The sequence below is a fragment of the Thalassophryne amazonica genome, chromosome 6 (assembly GCF_902500255.1).
Source record: "Thalassophryne amazonica chromosome 6, fThaAma1.1, whole genome shotgun sequence".
NCBI classification, from domain to species: Eukaryota; Metazoa; Chordata; class Actinopteri; order Batrachoidiformes; family Batrachoididae; genus Thalassophryne; species Thalassophryne amazonica.
This window is the reverse complement of record NC_047108.1, coordinates 83,343,379-83,366,733: the sequence shown is the minus strand read 5'-3', so window position 1 is coordinate 83,366,733 and position 23,355 is coordinate 83,343,379. Positions and strand designations below refer to the sequence as shown.

Here is a 23,355-nt window from a genome sequence, read left to right as displayed (position 1 = left end):
AAAGACCCAGAATTTAGGTAAAGTTGACGCCGCAGCCCGCTCCAATTACTAATAAATGAAGTAAGAGTAGAAAGCGTAAAACAAAACTGTACCAGTATGCTAGCCATACAAAAGGGAAAATGAGGGCATCTTAAGTCTGGACTTGAAAATCTCCACAGAATCTGACTGTTTTATTGACGCAGGGAGATCATTCCACAGAACAGGGGCACGATAAGAGAAAGCTCTGTGACCCGCAGACTTCTTATTCACCTTAGGGACACAAAGTAGTCCTGCACCCTGAGAACGTAAAGCCCGGGCCGGTACGTAAGGTTTAATTAGGTCAGCTAGGTAGGGAGGTGCCAGTCCATGAATAATTTTATAGGTTAGTAGCAGAACCTTAAAATTTTGAACCATTTGGAGACACCTAATGCTAGACTGCGGTAAACCAGAAAATAGAACATTGCAGTAGTCCAATCTAGAAGAGATAAATGCATGGATCAGGGTCTCAGCATCAGCCACAGACAGGATGGGACGAATCTTCGCTATATTTCGCAGGTGGAAGAACGCAGTCTTAGTAATATTTCTAATGTGGAGGCCAAAGGACAACGAAGGATCAAAAATTACCCCAAGGTTCCTCACTTTGTCAGTGTGATGTATGACACACGAGCCGAGGCTGAGCGTTAACTGGTCAAATTGATGCCGATGTCTCACTGGACCAAGAACCATCATTTCAGTCTTATCAGAGTTTAAAAGTAGGAAGTTTCTAGACATCCAACTTCTCACTGCTGCAAGGCAATCTTCTAAGGATTTTATGTGAACGAGATTACCAGCAGTTATCGGCATGTATAACGGAGTATCATCTGCAAAGCAGTGAAAGGTAATCCCAAAATGCCCCAGTATGTGCCCAAGGGGTGCTATATAAAGGGAGAAAAGCAGGGGGCCTAAGACAGACCCCTGTGGAACCCCAAATTTCATGTCACTAATGTTAGAGGTAGTGTTACTGTACAAAACACAGAACGACTGGTCAAGTATGACGTCAGCCATGCAAGGGCACTCTCAGTAATCCCAAAATGATTTTCCAGCCTATCAAGTAGACTATGATGATCCACTGTATCAAATGCAGCACTGAGATCTAACAGCAACAGAACTGTAGTGGTGTCCGAATCCATTGTAAGCAGAAGATCATTCACCACTTTAGTGAGAGCCGTCTCTGTGGAATGATATTTTCTAAAAGCAGACTGCAGTGGTTCAAAGAGATTATTCTCAGTAAGATAGTCTATGAGCTGCCGTGACACCACTTTTTCCCGAATTTTAGAGAAAAATGATAGATTTGATATCGGCCGATAGTTTTTCAATACACTAGGGTCAAGATTAGGTTTCTTAAGTAATGGTTTAATCACTGCAGATTTGAAACATTTAGGAACAGATGCAGAAGTTAAAGAAAGATTAATAATTTCCAGCACAGTCGGCCCAAGAGTGGGCCACAGGTCCTTAAACAGTTTTGTTGGTATAGGATCAAATAAACAGGTTGTGCTTTTGTTTACATTACGAGTTTTGTCAGCATGCCTCGTGAGATACTATCAAATTCTGTAAATCTAGGTAATACCTCAATAGTGGTGCCCACCTCAATAGCAGGGTGTAGTGGCTGGGTTAAGGCATGCCATTTGATGAATTAATCATCAGTGAAAGTGATGTTTAACCTGATGTCTTCTATTTTCTTCCCAAAGTAATCCAGGAAATCTTTGCTGTAAAAGGAGTGTGAACTACAGGTGGTTGTCCATGCATAAGTGTTGCCACCGTGTCGAACAAGAACTTTGAGTTATGCTTGTTTTTGTTGATCAAATCAGAGTATTAGGTCCGCTTTGTAGCCAATAATGCATGCTTATAGTCTAAGATAGCATCATGCCACGCAAGGTGAAATACTTCTAATTTTGAACGGCGCCATTTCCGTTCTAGACCTCTTGCTTTATGCTTGAGGTCACGCAGATAATCATTGAACCAAGGTGACTGTGATTTGGGGGAGCGCGGTTTTAACACAGGTGGTGCAATCATGTCGAGTGTAGTTTTGAGCACTGAGTTTAAACTATCCACAAGTCTGTCTACTGACTGACTGTTTGTCAAATGTGAAGCTAAGACATCAGGCAGTCTAGCTTTGAGTTCAGTTTTAGTTGAGGAGTTGATGCATTGCTGTAATGATATATAAGGTTGTTGTTCCACTAAACGGCAGCGAAACTGTAAACTTAATAAGTAAGTGATCAGACACCACTGATGTAAGAGGCATGATGTCAATATTCGTAACAGCAATACCACGTGCGAGAACCAGATCCAGGGTATTTCCACTAATGTGTGTCGAATCCCGAATGCATTGCCGAAATGTATCTGTAATGTATGTAATTGTATCCACAATTTCCATAAATGATTTCCACAGGGGATCAGAAGGCTTATTCATATGAATGTTAAAGTCACCAATGATCAGAATGTTATCTACACTAGTTGACAAGTTAGAGATGAGCGCACCAAATTCATCTAAGAATTCAGAATATGGACCAGGAGGCCTATATACAGTGACAAAGTAATACAACTGATTTTTATTCTTGTGACCTTGGCAATGTGTAATATCCTGAGCAGAGCGGAGAATCAGATGCTCAAATGAGTTATATTTGTAACCCCCAACAGCTAATAAGCTAAACCTAGATTTATAAATAAGAGCAACACCCCCGCCTTGCTTCGCAGCACGAGGGACATGACTAAATGTATATGCTGGTGGGCAGGCCTCATTTATTGGGAGGACAGCTGTAGGTTTAAGCCATGTTTCACATAGCCCAATCATATCTAAGTGATGATCAATAATTAGATCATTGATCAGCAGTGATTTTGAGGACAGTGATCTTACGTTAATGAGACCCAGTCTAAGGACCTCAGTGGGGTTGACAGTTGAACTGTTTGGGTTTAGGGGTGGTTCCAGAGTAGCATATATAAGATGCCTAGAAGTAGGTTTAGACTTGAGACATTCCACGTGCGTTGTAGGTAGCAGATACGAAATCTTTGCTATTGCTGGATCAACCACTGGGCCATCCTCAGTTTCAACATCATCCAATATAGTAATGGGTATTAAGTTTGGAAAGCATATCCCTCTATGATTTTTATGGACACGACAACGGAAGCAGGCCACAGTCTCAACTTGTTGAAATTCCCTCCCTGGCAAATAAACTGCACTATCACCATAGTGGATTTTCTGCACTAAATTCCCTGCTAAGCTAATGGATTCCACACCCACATTTGTCATTAGCCTTGCAGGGTCTCTAATCACCTGCTCCGTGGCCTGCTGTAGATTCCTAATGTGTAATTTATGTATGGAGAATTCCATTTACCTGTCATTTATAGTGCATGAGGACCAGGAGATGATCTGCAGCTCCCAAAAACAGGCTACCATACAATATTCAATCAATCAATCAACTTTTTTCTTATATAGCGCCAAATCACAACAAACAGTTGCCCCAAGGCGCTCCATATTGTAAGGCAAGGCCATACAATAATTATGAAAAACCCCAACGGTCAAAACGACCCCCTATGAGCAAGCACTTGGCAACAGTGGGAAAGAAAAACTCCCTTTTAACAGGAAGAAACCTCCAGCAGAACCAGGCTCAGGGAGGGGCAGTCTTCTGCTGAGACTGGTTGGGGCTGAGGGAAAAAAACAGGAAAAAGACATGCCGTGAAGGGGGGCAGAGATCGATCACTAATGATTAAATACAGAGTGATGCATACGGAGCAAAAAGAGAAAGAAACAGTGCATCATGGGAACCCCCCCACAATCTACGTCTAAAGCAGCATAACCAAGGGATGGTCCAGGGTCACCCGATCCAGCCCTAACTATAAGCCTTAGCGAAAAGGAAAGTTTTAAGCCTAATCTTAAAAGTAGAGAGGGTATCTGTCTCCCTGATCTGAATTGGGAGCTGGTTCCACAGGAGAGGAGCCTGAAAGCTGAAGGCTCTGCCTCCCATTCTACTCTTACAAACCCTAGGAACTACAAGTAAGCCCGCAGTCTGAGAGCGAAGCGCTCTAATGGGGTAATATGGTACTACGAGGTCCCTAAGATAAGATGGGACCTGATTATTCAAAACCTTATAAGTAAGAAGAAGAATTTTAAATTCTATTCTAGAATTAACAGGAAGCCAATGAAGAGAGGCCAACACGGGTGAGATATGCTCTCTCCTGCTAGTCCCCGTCAGTACTCTAGCTGCAGCATTCTGAACCAACTGAAGGCTTTTTAGGGAACTTTTAGGACAACCTGATAATAATGAATTACAATAGTCCAGCCTAGAGGAAATAAATGCATGAATTAGTTTTTCAGCATCACTCTGAGACAAGACCTTTCTGATTTTAGAGATATTGCGTAAATGCAAAAAGGCAGTCCTACATATTTGTTTAATATGCGCTTTGAATGACATATCCTGATCAAAAATGACTCCAAGATTTCTCACAGTATTACTAGAGATCAGGGAAATGCCAAATTGTAATCTATTAGACAAATATGATTCAAACCACCGCAGCGCAGTGCCTTTAATACCTATGACATGCTCTAATCTCTGTAATAAAATTTTATGGTCAACAGTATCAAAAGCAGCACTGAGGTCCAACAGAACAAGCACAGAGATAAGTCCACTGTCCGAAGCCATAAGAAGATCATTTGTAACCTTCACTAATGCTGTTTCTGTACTATGATGAATTCTAAAACCTGACTGAAACTCTTCAAATAGACCATTCCTCTGCAGGTGATCAGTTAACTGTTTTACAACTACCCTCTCAAGAATCTTTGAGAGAAAAGGAAGGTTGGAAATTGGCCTATAATTAGCTAAGATAGCTGGGTCAAGTGATGGCTTTTTAAGTAATGGTTTAATTACTGCCACCTTAAAGGCCTGTGGTACATAACCAACTAACAAAGATAGATTGATCATATTTAAGATTGAAGCATTAAATAATGGTAGGACTTCCTTGAGCAGCCTGGCAGGAATGGGGTCCAATAAACATGGCGATGGTTTGGACGAAGCAACCAATGAAAATAACTCAGAACAACCGGAGAGAAAGAGTCTAACCAAATACCGGCATCACTGAAAGCAGCCAAAGATAACGATACATCTTTGGGATGGTTATGAGTAATTTTTTCTCTAATAGTCAAAATTTTGTTAGCAAAGAAAGTCATGAAGTTATTACTAGTTAAAGTTAATGGAATACTCAGCTCAATAGAGCTCTGACTCTTTGTCAGCCTAGCTACAGTGCTGAAAAGAAACCTGAGGTTATTCTTATTTTCTTCAATTAGTGATGAGTAGAAAGATGTCCTAGCTTTACGGAGGGCTTTTTTATAGAGCAACAAACTCTTTTTCCAGGCTAAGTGAAGATCTTCTAAGTTAGTGAGACGCCATTTCCTCTCCAACTTACGGGTTATCTGCTTTAAGCTACGAGTTTGTGAGTTATACCACGGAGTCAGACACTTCTGATTTAAAGCTCTCTTTTTCAGAGGAGCTACAGCATCCAAAGTTGTCTTCAAAGAGGATGTAAAACTATTGACGAGATACTCTAACTCCCTTACAGAGTTTAGGTAGCTACTCTGCTCTGTGTTGGTATATGACATTAGAGAACATAACGAAGGAATCATATCCTTAAACCTAGTTACAGCGCTTTCTGAAAGACTTCTAGTGTAATGAAACTTATTCCCCACTGCAGGGTAGTCCATCAGGGTAAATGTAAATGTTATTAAAAAATGATCAGACAGAAGGGAGTTTTCAGGGAATACTGTTAAATCTTCTATTTCCATACCATAAGTCAGAACAAGATCTAAGATATGATTAAAGTGGTGGGTGGACTCATTTACTTTTTGAGCAAAGCCGATAGAGTCTAATAATAGATTAAATGCAGTGTTGAGGCTGTCATTCTCAGCATCTGTGTGGATATTAAAATCGCCCACTATAATTATCTTATCTGAGCTAAGCACTAAGTCAGACAAAAGGTCTGAAAATTCACAGAGAAACTCACAGTAACGACCAGGTGGACGATAGATAATAACAAATAAAACTGGTTTTTGGGACTTCCAATTTGGATGGACAAGACTAAGAGACAAGCTTTCAAATGAATTAAAGCTCTGTCTAGGTTTTTGATTAATTAATAAGCTGGAATGGAAGATTGCTGCTAATCCTCCACCACGGCCCGTGCTACGAGCATTCTGACAGTTAGTGTGACTCGGGGTGTTGACTCATTTAAACTAACATATTCATCCTGCTGTAACCAGGTTTCTGTTAGGCAGAATAAATCAATACGTTGATCAATTATTATATCATTTACCAACAGGGACTTAGAAGAGAGAGACCTAATGTTTAATAGACCACATTTAACTGTTTTAGTCTGTGGTGCAATTGAAGGTGCTATATTATTTTTTCTTTTGAATTTTTATGCTTAAATAGATTTTTGCTGGTTATTGGTGGTCTGGGAGCAGGCACTCTCTGCACCAGAAGCTGCAGAGAGGTGTATAAGACCACAGCTCTGCCTCCTGGTCCCAACGCTGGACAGTCACAGTTTGGAGGATCCAAGAAAATTGGCCAGATTTGTAGAAATGAGAACTGCTCCATCTAAAGTGGGATGGATGCCGTCTCTCCTAACAAGACCAGGTTTTCCCCAGAAGCTTTGCCAATTATCAATGAAGCCCACCTCATTTTTTGGACACCACTCAGACAGCCAGCAATTCAAGGAGAACATGCGGCTAAACTTGTCACTCCCGGTCCGATTGGGGAGGGGCCCAGAGAAAACAACAGAGTCCGACATTGTTTTTGCAAAGTTACACACCGATTTAATGTTAATTTTAGTGACCTCCGATTGGCGTAACCGAGTGTCATTACTGCCGACGTGAATTACAATCTTACCAAATTTACTCTTAGCCTTAGCCAGCAATTTCAAATGTCCTTCGATGTCGCCTGCTCTGGCCCCCGGAAGACAATTGACAATGGTTGCTGGTGTCGCTAACTTCACATTTCTCAAAACAGAGTCGCCAATAACCAGAGTTTGATCCTCGGCGAGTGTATCGTCGAGTGGGGAAAAACGGTTAGAGATGTGAACGGGTTGACGGTGTACACGGGGCTTCTGTTTAGGGCTACGCTTCCTCCTCACAGTCACCCAGTCAGCCTGCTTTCCCGACTGCCCGGGATCTGCCAGGGGGGAACTAACGGCGGCTAAGCTACCTTGGTCCGCACCGACTACAGGGGCCAGGCTAGCTGTAGAATTTTCCACGGTGCGGAGCCGAGTCTCCAATTCGCCCAGCCTGGCCTCCAAAGCTACGAATAAGCTGCACTTATTACAAGTACCGTTACTGCTAAAGGAGGCCGAGGAATAACTAAACATTTCACACCCAGAGCAGAAAAGTGCGGGAGAGACAGGAGAAGCCGCCATGCTAAATCGGCTAAGAGCTAGTAGCTACGCAACCTAGCGGATTCCTAAAAACACACAAAGTGAATAATGTGTAAATAATTTAAAGGTGATTCAGCAGAAGGAGTGCCCCAATCAAGGCACCAAACAGGCCATGAAGCAGCACAGGCAACGCACGACAACAGTGCTAAAAGAGAAAAAAAAATAAAATAAATAAATAAATAAAAAACGAAAGCGTTAGCAAGCTAGTTAGCTTGCCAACGCTGATGAAAGTTAGCAGATAAAAGTGCTCCGTCGCGATGTTTCGACCGTTAGAGGTCTTCCTTAGGCGTTGGAGCACAGTAAAAAAGTAAAAAAAAAAAAAAAAGGTAAAAAAGTCTTGAAAAAGACTGTTAATTCAAGTCCAAAGCAGCAGGTAGCAGTCTCAGTGTAAACAGTCCCAACAGAGAGCCCATATAAACCTGGGCTCCAATATTGGTGATTTATATGAAGTAATTAGTACAGTTAAACAGGCATCAAAATGACAACTAATATAACTAATATTTTTTTCAGTTCTCATGGTGGCCTAAATGTCTTTTTTTTGTTTTTTGTTTTTTTTTTTTTGCATATGAGAACGCTCACATAGTCACTCACTCATCTTCAACCGCTTACTCCAATTAAGGGTCACAGAGTGGGGTGGGCGGGCACTGGAGCCATAGGGTGTCAGGTGGGGTACACCCTGGACAGAACACAAGTCTGATGTAAGGCCACATATAGACAAACAAACACATTCACATGCACACCTCACACCCACACCCACACACACACACCCCTATGGACAATTTAAAGTTTCCAATCCACCTAACCTGCATGTCTTTGGAGGTGGGAGGAAGCTGGAGCACCTGGAGAGAACCCATGAAAACATGAGGAGAACATGCAAACTTCACACAGAAAGGCTACAGGTGGGAATCGATTTCATGACCTTCTTACTGTGAGGCAACAGTGCTAACCACTAAGCCACTGTGCCGATAACTTTGACCTAGTACATTAGTTATATGTATCCCTTTAGAAAAGGTACATTTGAGAACATTTTATGGTTTAAAGTATGAAATTTAATTGGATGAAGGGTTGTTCCATGTCAGGTCATCAGATGGCTTCTGCCATCAGTATCTGGTTTGGTTTTTGAAATCCTGACTCAAAGTTCTTATCAGCTTGTACATCATGTATCTTGTTCGCAGCTGGTCTGCTCTGTGTTAGCCTGATCCCGTCAGAACTCAGACGCTAAGCAGTGCAGCATCTGGTTAGTACTTGGATGTTAGACCTCTTTGGAACACCAGCGGCTGTGTGTGTGTGTGTTTCTCCGGGTGAAACTGGAGTTGCATCAGGAAGGGCATCCGGGGTAAAACTTGTGCCAATTACCAATGTGGATCTGGCTGTATCCACTGTGGCAACCCCGTCCTGAGACGGTAGCAGCTGAAATGACAATGCACACACATCATGTACATTGTTTAATGTTTTACTCATTACATACTCCCAATTTTTGTAGAGCTTTTTTGTTTCCCTCTCAAATTTAGGTTATTAAAGAACACATGGTGATATGTCGTTACTGCGATTGCCTTCTGAGTTTAGTCCAAAGTGAAGATAGCCTGAGTAGTTAAAGTAGCATAATTAATGTGAATGTAAACATTACGTTATCATTGTATTAATTATTAGTAGACCCTCTTCACTAAAGCAATATATGACCAAAACAAAAAAGACATGCTGCTAGTTAGAACCATATGACAGCTGTCATCCAGCTGACTTACTGTATTCCATTAAAGCAATATACGAGGTGTATCTGAAAAGTAACAGGACTGGGTGTGCTGTATGAGCTATGGGTGAAAGAGGAATTGGCAAATTGTGTACATATCTACAGAATCATCTTTGGTTGACTGATTCGGTCCCACTTACTTTTATGTTGTATTGATCACTGTAGACTTACATGACAACATGATTGTGGGCAGTCTCACACAATGTCTTATAAATGGTAAATGGACTGCATTTATATAGCACTTTTCCATCTGCATCAGATGCTCAAAGCGCTTTACAATAATGCCTCACATTCACCTGATGTCAGGGTGCTGCTATACAAGGCACTCACTACACAACAGGAGCAACTAGGGGATTAAGGACCTTGTCCAAGGGCCCTTAGTGATTTTTCTGGTCAGGTTGGGATTTGAACCAAGGATCCTGTGGTCTCAAGCCCAATGCTTAACTACAAGACTGTCATCTTCACCTCTTTTTAAACATTTTCTGACATTCTTGTTTTGTTATTGTTTCAACTCAGTAACATCTTGTGAATACTGTTCTTGCAGTTACAACACCTTTCTGATAAACTGCCCCAGGTGGTATGCAGATTAGGGTCGAGTCATTTTGAAGGATATCAATCAATCAATTTTATTTATATAGCACCAAATCACAACAAACAGTTGCCCCAAGGCGCTTTATATTGTAAGGCAAGGCCATACAATAATTATGGAACAACCCCAACGGTCAAAACGACCCCCTGTGAGCAAGCACTTGGCGACAGTGGGAAGGAAAAACTCCCTTTTAACAGGAAGAAACCTCCAGCAGAACCAGGCTCAGGGAGGGGCAGTCTTCTGCTGGGACTGGTTGGGGCTGAGGGAGAGAACCAGGAAAAAGACATGCTGTGGAGGGGAGCAGAGATCGATCACTAGTGATTAAATGCAGAGTGGTGCATACAGAGCAAAAAGAGAAAGAAACAATATAGATCATTATTTGCTGCAGGAGCTGAGTCTGGATGACGGCTGCTTTCAGTGGTCCTTCCGCCTCTGCAGGACCCAACTTGAGGACCAACTGTCTCGTTCACGCGCACATGTAAACTATTAAAAAAAAAAAAAGAGAAACTCTGCTGCTTGCTGCAGCTCGCTCTTCTCCCAAAAAACTCTGTCATAATTGTGTTTAGAAACCAGTCACCAAGTCTATAGCAGCATAATTAAGGGATGGTTCAGAGTCACCTGATCCAGCCCTAACTATAAGCTTTAGCAAAAGGAAAGTTTTAAGCCTAACCTTAAACGTAGAGAGGGTGTCTGTCTCCCTGATCTGAATTGGGAGCTGGTTCCACAGGAGAGGAGCCTGAAAGCTGAAGGCTCTGCCTCCCATTCTACTCTTACAAACCCTAGGAACTACAAGTAAGCCTGCAGTCTGAGAGCGAAGCGCTCTATTGGGGTGATATGGTACTATGAGGTCCCTAAGATAAGATGGGACCTGATTATTCAAAACCTTATAAGTAAGAAGAAGAATTTTAAATTCTATTCTAGAATTAACAGGAAGCCAATGAAGAGAGGCCAATATGGGTGAGATATGCTCTCCTAGTAAGGAAATACGAGGTCTGTCCAAAAAGTATTGTACCTTTTTATTTTTTGCAAAAACCATATGGATTTGAATCATGTGTCAGCCAAGCGTGAACCTTCGTGCGCATGCGTGAGTTTTTTTTCATGCCTGTCAGTTGCGTCATTCGCCTATGAGCAGGCTTTGAGTGAGCAGTGGTCCACCCCTCTCGTCGGATTTTTATTGCGAATAAATGTCTGAACGATTTGGAGCTTTGCTGCATCAAATTTTTCCAGAAACTGTGAGAGACCTCCAGGTGGACACCATTCGGAAAATTTAGATGGCTTTCAGCGACGATTTTATGGGGATTACACAGATGGAGTGCTCCAGCCGGTTTAAAGACCGCCCACAGCGTCTGAGAGCGCGGCGCGCTCCGAGCTCCGATCGACAGGCTCAAACCCCACTCAAACAACCAGATCATTTCCAACGTGAAGGCTTTGTTGATCCGGGACACCGTCTAACTTTCACAAAAAAGGCAGAAGGCGTGGACATCAGCACTTTTTGGGACATTCTACTGTTACAGGAGTTTTTTTCATGGAAAGAGAAGCGGAGGATTGCGCCACCATGGCGCGGAACAAAACCACCTCCGTGTTGGTCTCACAGGACAGCTTTCAGCTGGCTCAGACGGCTTCCGGTTGCTTTTCAGTCGTGTGAGTATCTGAGAAATTATGCATGATCTGGACATGCCCCAACATGTCCTGTGAGGCTTCATCACGGCGTTGCTTTGCGCCATGCGGCTCCGCCGCGACGCATGGAGTTCCTCCGCTCCTCTTTCCATGACAAAAACTCCTGTAACAGTGGAATGTGCCATTCATTTCTAAACTGGACGCTGTCTTGATCCGGTATGTCGTCTGACTAGCACAGCAATTGCGGAAGACGTGGACATCAACACTTTTTCGGCACATTGAGACAGACGTGCGGAGGAACTCCGCGCGTCGCAGCGGAGCCGCATGGCGCAAAGCACCGCCGTGATGAAGCCTCACAGGACATGTTGGGGCATGTCCAGCTCATGCACAATTTCTCGGATACTCACACGACTGAAAAGCAGCCGGAAGCCGTCTGAAAGCCATCTGAAAGCCGTCCTGTGAGAGCAACACGGAGGTGGTTTTATCCCGCGCCATGAGCGGCACGGTGGCACAATCCTCCGCTTCTCTTTCCATGGAAAAAAAAAAACTCCTGTAACAGTAGAATGTGCCGAAAAAGTGCTGATGTCCACGCCTTCTGCCTTTTTTGTGAAAGTTAGACGACATCCCGGATCAACAAAGCCTTCATGTTGGAAATGATCTGGTTGTTTGAGTGGGGTTTGAGCCTGTCGATCGGCACTCGGAGCGTGCCGCGCTCTCAGACGCTGTGGGCGGTCTTTAAACCGGCTGGAGCACTCCTTAATCTGTGTAATCCCAGTGGTGGGCACACTTCCGATAATCCGATAAGATAATTATCGAAGATAATGCTTTCAGTATCGGATTATCTTTTTAGATAACTTTCAAAACCATTATCTGACCAATTATCTTCCGATTAATTTTTATCCGATAACTTTTAAACCGATAAACAAAATAAACAAAGATGAACAGCGACAAGCATTTTTAAAATTAGTTCAGCACCCACCTGTTAAGTTTCGTAACAGACGCATAGTTATAACCTCTGCAAACAGAAGAGAAGTGCTTGTATAAAAAGCATCTCAGTCCTCTGCAAACAAAGGAAAAACAGCCCCAAAAAGAAAAAAAACATTTCCTTTAACACCATACCGATATGCTTGCAATATGACCTAAGTCATCCAGAGGCATACATTTTTAATTTATGGTTCAAATTTTGACCAAACTAATTTTGGACAAGTTATTTAAAATTAGTCATGTCTGAAGTTTCATAAAGTAAAAATATCAGATATATGTTTTAGTTTTAAAGTAATGTGCTAATTGTTAAGGTTTTGTGAGCACATGCTCTGCCCCGCAGTGGATTTTGGGTAGGATGATGTAATCTCAGTACGTCACGACAGGACAAATGCATTTCAGACACTCTGTTCAGGCTCCACGGACAACAGCACTAAACTCTAGTGCCTAAAACTCTCTTGAATATATTCTCTGCGTTTATAGACGTTGATTTTTTTTTTAATTGCGTTTGTTAAATTCCACGCATTTTAAATGTGAGCAGACAGGGATTATCTAGAATTTGTTTTGAAAGCCTCTACTGCCATCTAGCATCTACTGGCCAGTAGTGTTCATGGCAGTGTCTGGGAACCAGTAGATGGCAGTGTTCTATTTATTTTGACCCCGGTTATGTCAGATGATTGTCAAATCAAATTTTTTGCTTTGCAAATGGCTTTTTTTTTTTTTACAAATGAAGTTTAAAAACAAAACAACTGCAAAATAATAATAATAATAATAATAATAATAACATTATTACAAGACAGCTCTGCAGTGTTTACACAGGCACAGTGCGAACGGTTGGATGCTGCTTGTAGCTTTCAGCAGCAGGAAACCCTCACGACGGCCGACCACAATAATATATCAAACAGGTTTGATTCTCATTCGACCATACGATCGGCGATCAGGAGGTGGTCATCAGATGTTGACCGCAGCTTGATACTCCATGAACACTACACGATGCAGGACGCACGATTAACCTGAAACTTGGTCCAAAAAATTCCTGCATGAAAAATCATCTTGCACACTGTAAAGCACGTTTTACAACATCAAATGAATGTTGTAAAGAGAGAATGTGGAGAGAATGTGCGCAAACATGCGCACATTCTCTCCACATGCAAAAAATTTTGCGATGACACTTCCAGGGCTCTGTAAAAATGCCTGTTTTTACAAATAAAAAAATGGAATATTTTACAAAAGCACATTTAAACACCAACACACGACAGACGTCACATTAACGTGTTGGTTTACATAATGAGTGACTGAACCAATCAGTGTTTAGCAGAGGCACGTTTACCCAGAATCCTTTGCGATCTGTCTCTTTGTTACAAAACGTCAGAATTAGTGCATTATTCAACATTAAAAGATATATGTTATATTTTAACTTTGTACCAATGACAGAATTGACATTAATGGAGTTATTATTTCGGTATTAATGTTATTTATAAATCAACACCATAACTCAGTATGACTTTATTTTTCAAGACCTCCGCATGACCGGAGCTTTGTCATTGATAGAGAGCTGGCTTTACGGCTGCTCTCAGGGTGCCTCTGTGTTGGGAGGGCTTTAATAAACTAGAGCTTCCAGCAATGCTGCTCCTTTGAAAAGTGGCATTTGAATACCCTCTGCTGAAGAAAACAATTAACCTCTTTCTGTCAGAGGACATGATGTGGCTGAAGGAGGAATGCTGATAATGGCCTCATTATGATGGGTTAGATTTAATGAGTTCTTGCTTCATTTTTCTAGACTGGCCTGGGGGACCAAAAAGACACCAGTTCCGCTGGGGTCCTGAAGAGGGCCAGTCCCACTCACTGCTCGGGCACAAACAGACAGGTGACTCTCATGCACTTGGATATCAGGAATCCAGGGAAACCAGCAGAGCTGGTCAGCAGCTTTACGGCAGCACAAAGGCAGAGCATCCCTTCTACCGAGAGACAACTCTTCCCATCCTCTCACATCCCGGTTCCCAGAAACAGGTACTGAGAGGCTGATCACACCTGTTGTCATGAAACTTTGATTGCTTTTCATTGTCTGGAGATTAAGTTGTAACATTGGTATTTTTGGGTTTACTCTGTGAGTATTGCTTTGTTGAGTGACGTAAACATCACCTCCTAGCAACTCTAGATGATGTGATTTAGACTTTGGCATAGTACGAATATGAACTTTGGATTCCACTTAGGATTTTGGAATATGTACATTGATGACTGTCAGACATATTGGTGTATTTGTGATGCTTCATCCTACCAGATCAGTTTGGGAGCTGCTTGCCTTCACCAAGGAGGTTTATATAATGGCTGAGTGGATCCTTGTCATTTGATTGGTGCTTTGTATGTCACATGACATGGATTAATTCATCCCATTTGTGTTGCATTGCATTTAGAGTGCGGCTTAGTTCCATTTAGAGTGCAAATTTGATTCCATATGTTTGGTACCATTGCACTCTACGCACGCACGCATGTGATTGTGCATGCACATGTGCGTCACACAAAACAAATCCACTGTGCTGCCTGGAAAAAAAGCTGGACTCATTTCTGATGTGATTTTTTTTTCTTTCTTTTTTTTTTTTTTTTGCTGCATTGAGGACGTACACAGTCTTTCTTTGGGAGCACATGCACACACAAGCGCCGACCAGGTTGCGTGTGTGTGTGTGTGTGTGTGTGTGTGTGTGTGTGTGTGTGTGTGTGTGTGCGCAGGCGGGGGGGACAATGACTCTCTCAAGACATAATTTGAGTGAGCTAACTGACGCTGCTAATTCTTGTAAGATACACACACAAAACAGATCCACTGTGCTGTCTGGAGGCTGTGAGGAGGAAGAGAGAAAGGAAAAACTGGACTCATTTCTGACGTGATTTTTTTTTTTTTTTCGCTGCACTGAGTACGTATACAACCCCTGGCAAAAATTATGGAATCACCGGCCTCGGAGGATATTCATTCAGTTGTTTAATTTTGTAGAAAAAAAGCAGAACAGACATGACACAAAACTAAAGTCATTTCAAATGGCAACTTTCTGGCTTTAAGAAACACTATAAGAAATCAGGAAAAAAAATAGTGGCAGTCAGTAACGGTTACTTTTTTAGACCAAGCAGAGGGAAAAAAATATGGAATCACTCAATTCTGAGGAAAAAATTATGGAATCATAAAACCAAACAAACAAACGCTCCAACACATCACTAGTATTTTGTTGCACCACCTCTGGCTTTTATAACAGCTTGCAGTCTCTGAGGCATGGACTTAATGAGTGACAAACAGTACTCTTCATCAATCTGGCTCCAACTTTCTCTGATTGCTGTTGCCAGATCAGCTTTGCAGGTTGGAGCCTTGTCATGGACCATTTTCTTCAACTTCCACCAAAGATTTTAAATTGGATTAAGATCCGGACTATTTGCAGGCCATGACATTGACCCTATGTGTCTTTTTGCAAGGAATGTTTTCACAGTTTTTGTTCTATGGCAAGATGCATTATCATCTTGAAAAATGATTTCATCATCCCTAAACATCCTTTCAATTGATGGGATAAGAAAAGTGTCCAAAATATCAACGTAAACTTGTGCATTTATTGATGATGTAATGATAGCCATCTCCCCAGTCCCTTTACCTGACATGCAGCTCCATATCATCAGTGACTGTGGAAATTTACATGTTCTCTTCAGGCAGTCATCTTTATAAATCTCATTGGAAGGGCACCAAACAAAAGTTCCAGCATCATCACCTTGCCCAATGCAGATTCGAAATTCATCACTGAATATGACTTTCATCCAGTCTTCCACAGTCCACGATTGCTTTTCCTTAGCCCTTTGTAACCTTGTATTTTTCTGTTTAGGTGTTAATGATGGCTTTCGTTTAGGTTTTCTGTATGTAAATCCCATTTCCTTTAGGCGGTTTCTTACAGTTCGGTCACAGACGTTGACTCCAGTTTCCTCCCATTCGTTCCTCCTTTGTTTTGTTGTGCATTTTCGATTTTTGAGACGTATTGCTTTAAGTTTTCTGTCTTGACGCTTTGATGTCTTCCTTGGTCTACCAGTATGTTTGCCTTTAACAACCTTCCCATGTTGTTTGTATTTGATCCAGAGTTTAGACACAGCTGACTGTGAACAGCCAACATCTTTTGCAACATTGCGTGATGATTTACCCTCTTTTAAGAGTTTGATAATCCTCTCCTTTGTTTCAATTGACATCTCTGGTGTTGGAGCCATGATTCATGTCAGTCCACTTGGTGCAACAGCTCTCCAAGGTGTGATCCCTCCTTTTTAGATGCAGACTAACGAGCAGATCTGATTTGATGCAGGTGTTAGTTTTGGGGATGAAAATTTACAGGGTTATTCCATAATTTATTCCTGAGAATTGAGTGAGTCCATATTTTTTTCCCTCTGCTTGGTTTAAAAAAGTAACCGTTACTGACTGCCACAGTTTTTTTTTTTCTTGATTTCTTATAGTGTTTCTTAAAGTCAGAAAGTTGCCATTTGAAATGATTTTAGTTTTGTGTCATGTCTGTGATCTGCTTTTTTTCTACAAAATTAAACAACTGAATGAACATCCTCCGAGACCGGTGATTCCATAATTTTTGCCAGGGGTTGTATAATGACAATGTGAAAAAGTTTTTTTTATTTTTTTTTGTAGATTTTTTGCAAATTTATTAAAAATAATAATTAAAAAAACTAAGAAATCACATGTACATAAGTATTCACAGCCTTTGCCATGAAGCTCAAAGTTGAGCTCAGGTGCCTCCTGTTTCCACTGATCATCATAGAGATGTTTCTACAGCTTAATTGGAGTCCACCTGGGGTAAATTCAGTTAATTGGACATGATTTGGAAAGGCACACACCTGTCTACATATAAGGTCCCACTGCTAAACACTGCAGAACACAAACCAAGCATGAAGTCAAATTTCTGCAGCAATCCACCAATCAGGCCTGTATGGTAGAGTGGCAAGACATCAGCCACTCCTGAGTAAAAGGCACATGGCAGCCTGGAATTTGCCAAAAGGCACCCGATGGACTGTCAGACTCTGAAAAACATAATCCTCTGGTCTGATGAGACTGATTGAATTCTTTGGTGTGAATGCCAGGTGTCATGTTTGGAGGAAACCAGGCACCATCCCTACAGTGAAGCATGGTGGTCACATCATCATGCTGTGGGGATGTTTTTCAGCGGCAGGAACTGGGAAACTAGTCAGGATTGAGGGGAAAAATGAATGTAACAATGTACAGAGACATCCTGGATGAAAACCTGCTCCAGAGCACTCTTGACCTCAGACTGGGGTGTGGTTTCATCTTTCAGCAGGACAATGACCCTAAGCACGCAACCAAGATATCAAAGGAGTAGCTTCAGGACAACTCTGTGAATGTCCTTGAGTGGCCCAGCCAGAGCCCAGACCTGAATCCGATTGAACATTTCTGGAGAGATCTGAAAATGTCTGTGCACCGACGCTCCCCATCCAACCTGGTGGAGCTTGAGAGGTGCTGCAAAGAGGACTGGGCAAAACTGCCCAAAGATAGGTGCACCAAGGTCATGTCATTATATTCCAGAAGACTTGAGACTGTAATTGCTGTCAGAGGTGCATCAAGAAAGTATTGAGCAAAGGGTGTGAATATTTGTGTACATGTCATTTCTTTGGTTTTTATTTTTAATAAATTTGCAAAAAAAACCAAACAAACAAAACAAAACCTTTTTCGTGTTGTCACTACGATGTGTTGTGAGTAGAATTTTGATGGAAATAAATTAATTTACTTCATTGTGGAATAAGACTAACTTTAAAGTGTGGAAAAAGAAAAGTGCTATGAATACTTTCCGGATGCACGGTAGTGTTTTTGTTGCTGTTTTTCTGATAAGGATTATGCAGAAACTACAAAACTGATTTCCTTGAAACTGGTTGAAAGGGTGGGGTCTGGACCAAGGAAGAAACTAGTAACCTTTGGAGCAAATCCAATGAAGGGGCATATCAAGGAATCATTTTTTTCCACTTTCTTTCACCTTTTGAGATTTCTGAATTTCTCAAGATATAATGTGAAAAAAAAAATCTATGAAAAAAAGCAGGTGCTTGTAGAGTACTAATTATCTTTAACATTGTGAAATAGTGATTTTCACAAATTTCTCAAGAGATAATGTAAATATTGCCACTCTAATTGTTGCGGAAAGGAAACCACAGCAGTTGTTTCCCTTTTCCCGTGGTGAAAATTTGGTGAGAAGAGTGGAAATCCTGCATCACTCCGTCTACAATATTTGTAAAAAAAATAATTGGAATTTGTTTACTTCCTGTTTTCTAACAAACTAGGGACATACAAGCCAAAGCGGATGATGCATATTTGTGTTCAATCACTGTCTCTGTATTAGATCAGACTGTGCTGCATGTGCTTTGAGACAACGTGGACTATTTATTTTTTTTTTTTTTACAAAGTTGACAGTTTACATAGATGAAGTGATGTTTTAAACATTATTTGTGAATGAAATGTAATAATGAAATCTGAATTTTGCATAATATTTAACTTAGGTTCCTGCTTTTAAAACAGATTAAAACATTACAAACAAGAGCAATCAGAGATTTCTGATGTCCTCCAATCCAGATTTGGATCACCTCCAAAATTTAATGGGGTCTTCTATGCTCTAATATCTATCTGTGGTACAAATTTGGTGAGAATCTATGAAGTAGTTTTAAAGTAATTCTTCAAAGTGTATAAAAAGAGAAATCTTGATCCAGATCATCTTTAATGAAGTCTTCCCTGGCCTAATATGTATGTGTGTTGAAAGTTTCGGCAAAATCCATGCAGTAGTTTTGACATAATCCTGCTAAAAGTAATCATTCAAAGCCTGTATAAAGTGAAACTTGATCCAGAATCCGGATTCAGATATTGATCAACTCCAAAATTTAATGGGTTCTAAATTCCATGGCTCAATACCTATCTCTGGTGAAAAGTTTTGACGTAATCCTGCTGGCAGACAGACACATAAATGCAGGCAATTTTATTACTTCCTTGGTGGACGTAATCAGAATTTTTTTTTTTTTTTTTTTTTATTCTGGTTCACTTTAAAAAATTCCAGCCAATTCTGAACATGCAAAAAGAATAATTCAAACCAACACCTGTTTCATTTCAAAATACCTGTGCGTCTACAGCATTGTGAAAATGATTATTTATAGATTAGTTTTTGTTTACATTACTTTTTTCAGATATAAACTTACATAATCTCTTTTCACTTTGCTTTCATGGCATCATTTGTCACACCATTTTTCTTAGCATACTGCAGCTCACTTGAGTTGCTCCTGAAATTAGCAGCTCTATGTACTGAATTAATTGAGAATCGAAAATTGATCTTGGAATTTAAAATTGTTTTGAAACAATTATTGATATTGAATTGAATCGTGACCCCACGAAACCGAATTGAATTGTGATATACTGAAAGATTCTCAGCCCTACTCATTGTTTCGCTAATTTTTAAAGGCATTTTCAAATCTGTATATTTTTCCCGTAAAATTTTGTGCATTATCTCTTGAAAATGTTGAAAAATGTCTCATCTCACAATGTTGAAGAAAGTGGGGTGAAAAATCCCTTAACCCCCCCCCCAAAAAAAGTTAAGGTTTTTTCTTTGATTCATACTACACCCTTTCACCAAGTTTCAAGAAAATCAGTTTTGTATTTTTTTTTTTTTTGTAATTTTTTTTTTGTGCTTAATCCTGCTAACATTTATCTCTTGCAGTTATAAATTAGTGTGGTGGTGTATGTATGTGCCCTTGGAGCACTCTCTAGTTTGATACTGAATTTGCAGCAATGAAACAACAGATACACCTTTCAACCAAGACTACTGTATATATTTCTAGACAGAATGTTAACTCGAAGTGGAATTTGCCCTCCAGCTAAAACTGTGCAGTGGTTTGGGCAAGAACGGTGTGGGGGTGTGCTGGTTAGCTGACCACAATTTTGGTATTCGGTCCAGAAAAGGTTTTGAAATATGTGTCCTAAGAAAAGTTTGTGATGAGGCCCGGATTGTCCAGTAACGTAACAGAAGGATGAAAAATAACAAATCACTAGTCATGTCAGGACTGTTTACAAATGAAGCAGTGAGGGTTTTTTTTTTTGTTTGTTTAATCAATTAAGCTTTTTGTACATTCTGCTTTGTTGTTTCTAAGCAGTTTCATGTGCATTGGCCTCTCTGTTTGACAGGCTGAAAGATGAGCCTATGCGCAGGTTGTATGATGTTTCGTGTGCAGTGCAAACATGCACAAAAGTACATATGAAAAGGGTTTTCCAGGAGGTTGTTTGATAGAACTACATACACAAAGTATTCCGCACGGAACAAGCAGAAAATGCAGGGACAAGCCGACTGTACTGATAAAGTGATTATGTAACTAGGAAGAGGACTGGGAGAGGCTCTTGGCGGTGTCTAAGCACCTTTTTCCCTTCATTTTTCGTAGCAATTGCTTTTGTTCCAGTCTCTCTGCCAGACTACGGTAACAACATGCCTTGTGGCGATAGTGTTGAATGCAAGGATCTCGTCATTTTGTGTCTCTGTCATCCTCAGCCGCAATGTGTGCTAATTTTAAGTTCAAAATGAAAGAGGATACAACTTCTGAGTCTGCTTGCTAGTAGGTGTGTCACATGTAGAAGTTTTAAATGTCAGACTTTTTTTTTTTTTGTTTTGTTTTTTACCCCTGCCAACAAAGTTGGGCTGAATTTATGTTATCTTCCCTGTTTGTGAACAGCCTGTAACCCACAATTTTTCATATACTGTTATGAAATCTTTTACAGAGGATTCATATCCTGATAGGCAAGAACTGATTCAGTTTTCCATGTCAAAGGTCAGTCAGGAAAAATCTTGGAAAATTTAAAAAAAATCCCTATCCTTTAACATTGAATGAATTTTCAAAAATTCATAACTGTCAGAAAAGATCAGATTTCTTTCATATTTGAGAGCGTTATATAGGATGGTATCCTTTATCGATTGACATAGTTTGATCTGGATCTAATCCAGGTTACAGATTTTGTGGCCATTTACATTTAACATGGAAAACCCCACTTAATGTATATTTTACATTATATCTTATTCAAATGTGCCCAAATCACTCTCATATTTGAAAGTGAGGTGCAGATTGGCACTCACTATCGCCAAGTTTGATCTGGATTGTTGATTTTGTGGACATTTGAACTTAATGTTGAAAAGCCCATTTGGTGTACGTTTTGCATTATATCTCAAACAAAGTGCTTCAATCACTCACTTTTTTTGTTATGGGTTTACTTTCACCACCAAAATTGGATGGAGGTTTTAATTTGATGCCTGTTTGTTGATCTTCCAGTTATCGGTCTGAAACGAAGTCCCAAAAAGCACCGACAAATTATGCATAGCAGAGATAACCAATGTCCTGCAAAAATGATCTCAAAAAGAATTCAGAAACTGAAAAAGTTGATCCTGACACCACAACAAAAAAACCTCTGATTCAAGTGCATGAACTAAATACATACTCCTGACATTTCATCACATCTAATTTAGTTTATAAAAAGCCACTTGTAACAGGACTTTTACCTTGAAAATTATTTTCCAAGGTAAAAATTAGTGGAATTAGAAACTAGTGTTAGAGGAGGTTGGCGCACTATGAGCACAGTGCTCTAGTTTTTTTGTTTCTTTTCTTTTCTGTCCCTATCTCTGTCATGCAAATGTTACATACTGCTTGGTCATGTATGACAGGTGGAGTAGTCCTTAGGGAGCATGCAAGACTGAACAGGCAGAGGGATGTTGTGGGTTTCTTGTTGTATGTGTGCTTGTCTTGTTTAGATAACAAAATGCTGGTCTCATCTCTCAATCAGGATCTTAATATTTGAAACATTTCTTTCCTACGACATCCTGACAACTATCTCGGTTTGTCATTATCACTGTAAGCTCTGAATTGACACAACACAAAAGATGTTGAGTAATGTTACATAACAATTTGATGATGTTAGCCAGGCCTCTTTGCTGTTCCATTGAATTATTAGATTAGCTCAGTCTTTCCTAACTGGCTTTTGCATTGCTTTTGCTGAAACAGGATCTCAGTTTCTTATCAACCATGAAACAACCATCACATTTACATTAATGTTTTGCAATGGCATATAATAGCTGATAAGTCATTTATTTTTCTTTAAGTCCATCTCTGACTGCCACTTCTTCTTCTCTGGTTTTTGTGGAAGCATTACAGCACCACATGCAGGCCTGGCATATGTAGTATGGCATTTTCAGCCCCCCACCCACACTAAATGCAATACTGGAGCCTAGACCGTACAAGCTAGTGAGGTGCCACTTTCAGAACTGGTACAAAATCATGTACATAACTCAGACACAAAAAGTTTAAACAAATCCGCCTATAGGGGGTGCTATAGCAGCACCTTTACTTTTTTGCCTTTAACTCCCAAACCGTATATCGCACATTCAAGTACCTTATATGGATGTGTTCACTGGCTTGAGCTGAACTCCATGCCCATTTGCACCAAGATAGTTCTTTTGAAAATTAGCAAAATATGCAAAACTGTCCTTTTCAGACGCAATTTCAGATTGTTGCTGTGATCAGCACCAAAATTTGCACTCAGTCTTCTTGACCTCAGAAGCTTAAATGATTAAAATGAGCTTGATGTATCTCTGAGAGTCCATCAGATGCCTTTTGGCAAGCTCCAGGTGGGATGCCATGTGCCTTTTACTAAAGAGTGGCTTCTGTTTGGCCACTGTACCGTACAGGCCTGATGGTGGATTGCTGTAGAGATGGTTGTCCTACTGGAAGGTTCTCCTCTCTCCACAGAGGAATACTGCAGCTCTGACAGAGTGACCATTGGATTCTCGGTCACCACCTCTGATTGCGCAGTTTAGATGGGCGGCCACCTCTTGGGAGAGTCCTGGTGGATCTGGACTTCTTCATTTATGGATGATGGAGGTCACAGTGCTCATTGGGATCTTCAGAGCAGCAGAAGTGTTTCTGTACCCTTTCCCAGATTTGTGCCTTA

The 23,355-nt window shown here is 40.7% G+C and overlaps 1 protein-coding gene across 2 annotated transcripts in view; it reads left to right on the top strand.

Moving 5' to 3' along the window:
* si:rp71-79p20.2 (zinc finger protein 704) overlaps nucleotides 1-23,355 on the top strand; it is a 142,601-nt gene that overhangs the window by 4,961 nt on the left and 114,285 nt on the right. For both annotated transcript variants that reach the window (XM_034172627.1, XM_034172628.1), the window contains exon 2: nucleotides 14,146-14,375. In XM_034172627.1, coding sequence (XP_034028518.1) covers nucleotides 14,146-14,375 — 230 coding nt within the window. The remainder of the gene's footprint in view (nucleotides 1-14,145; nucleotides 14,376-23,355) is intronic.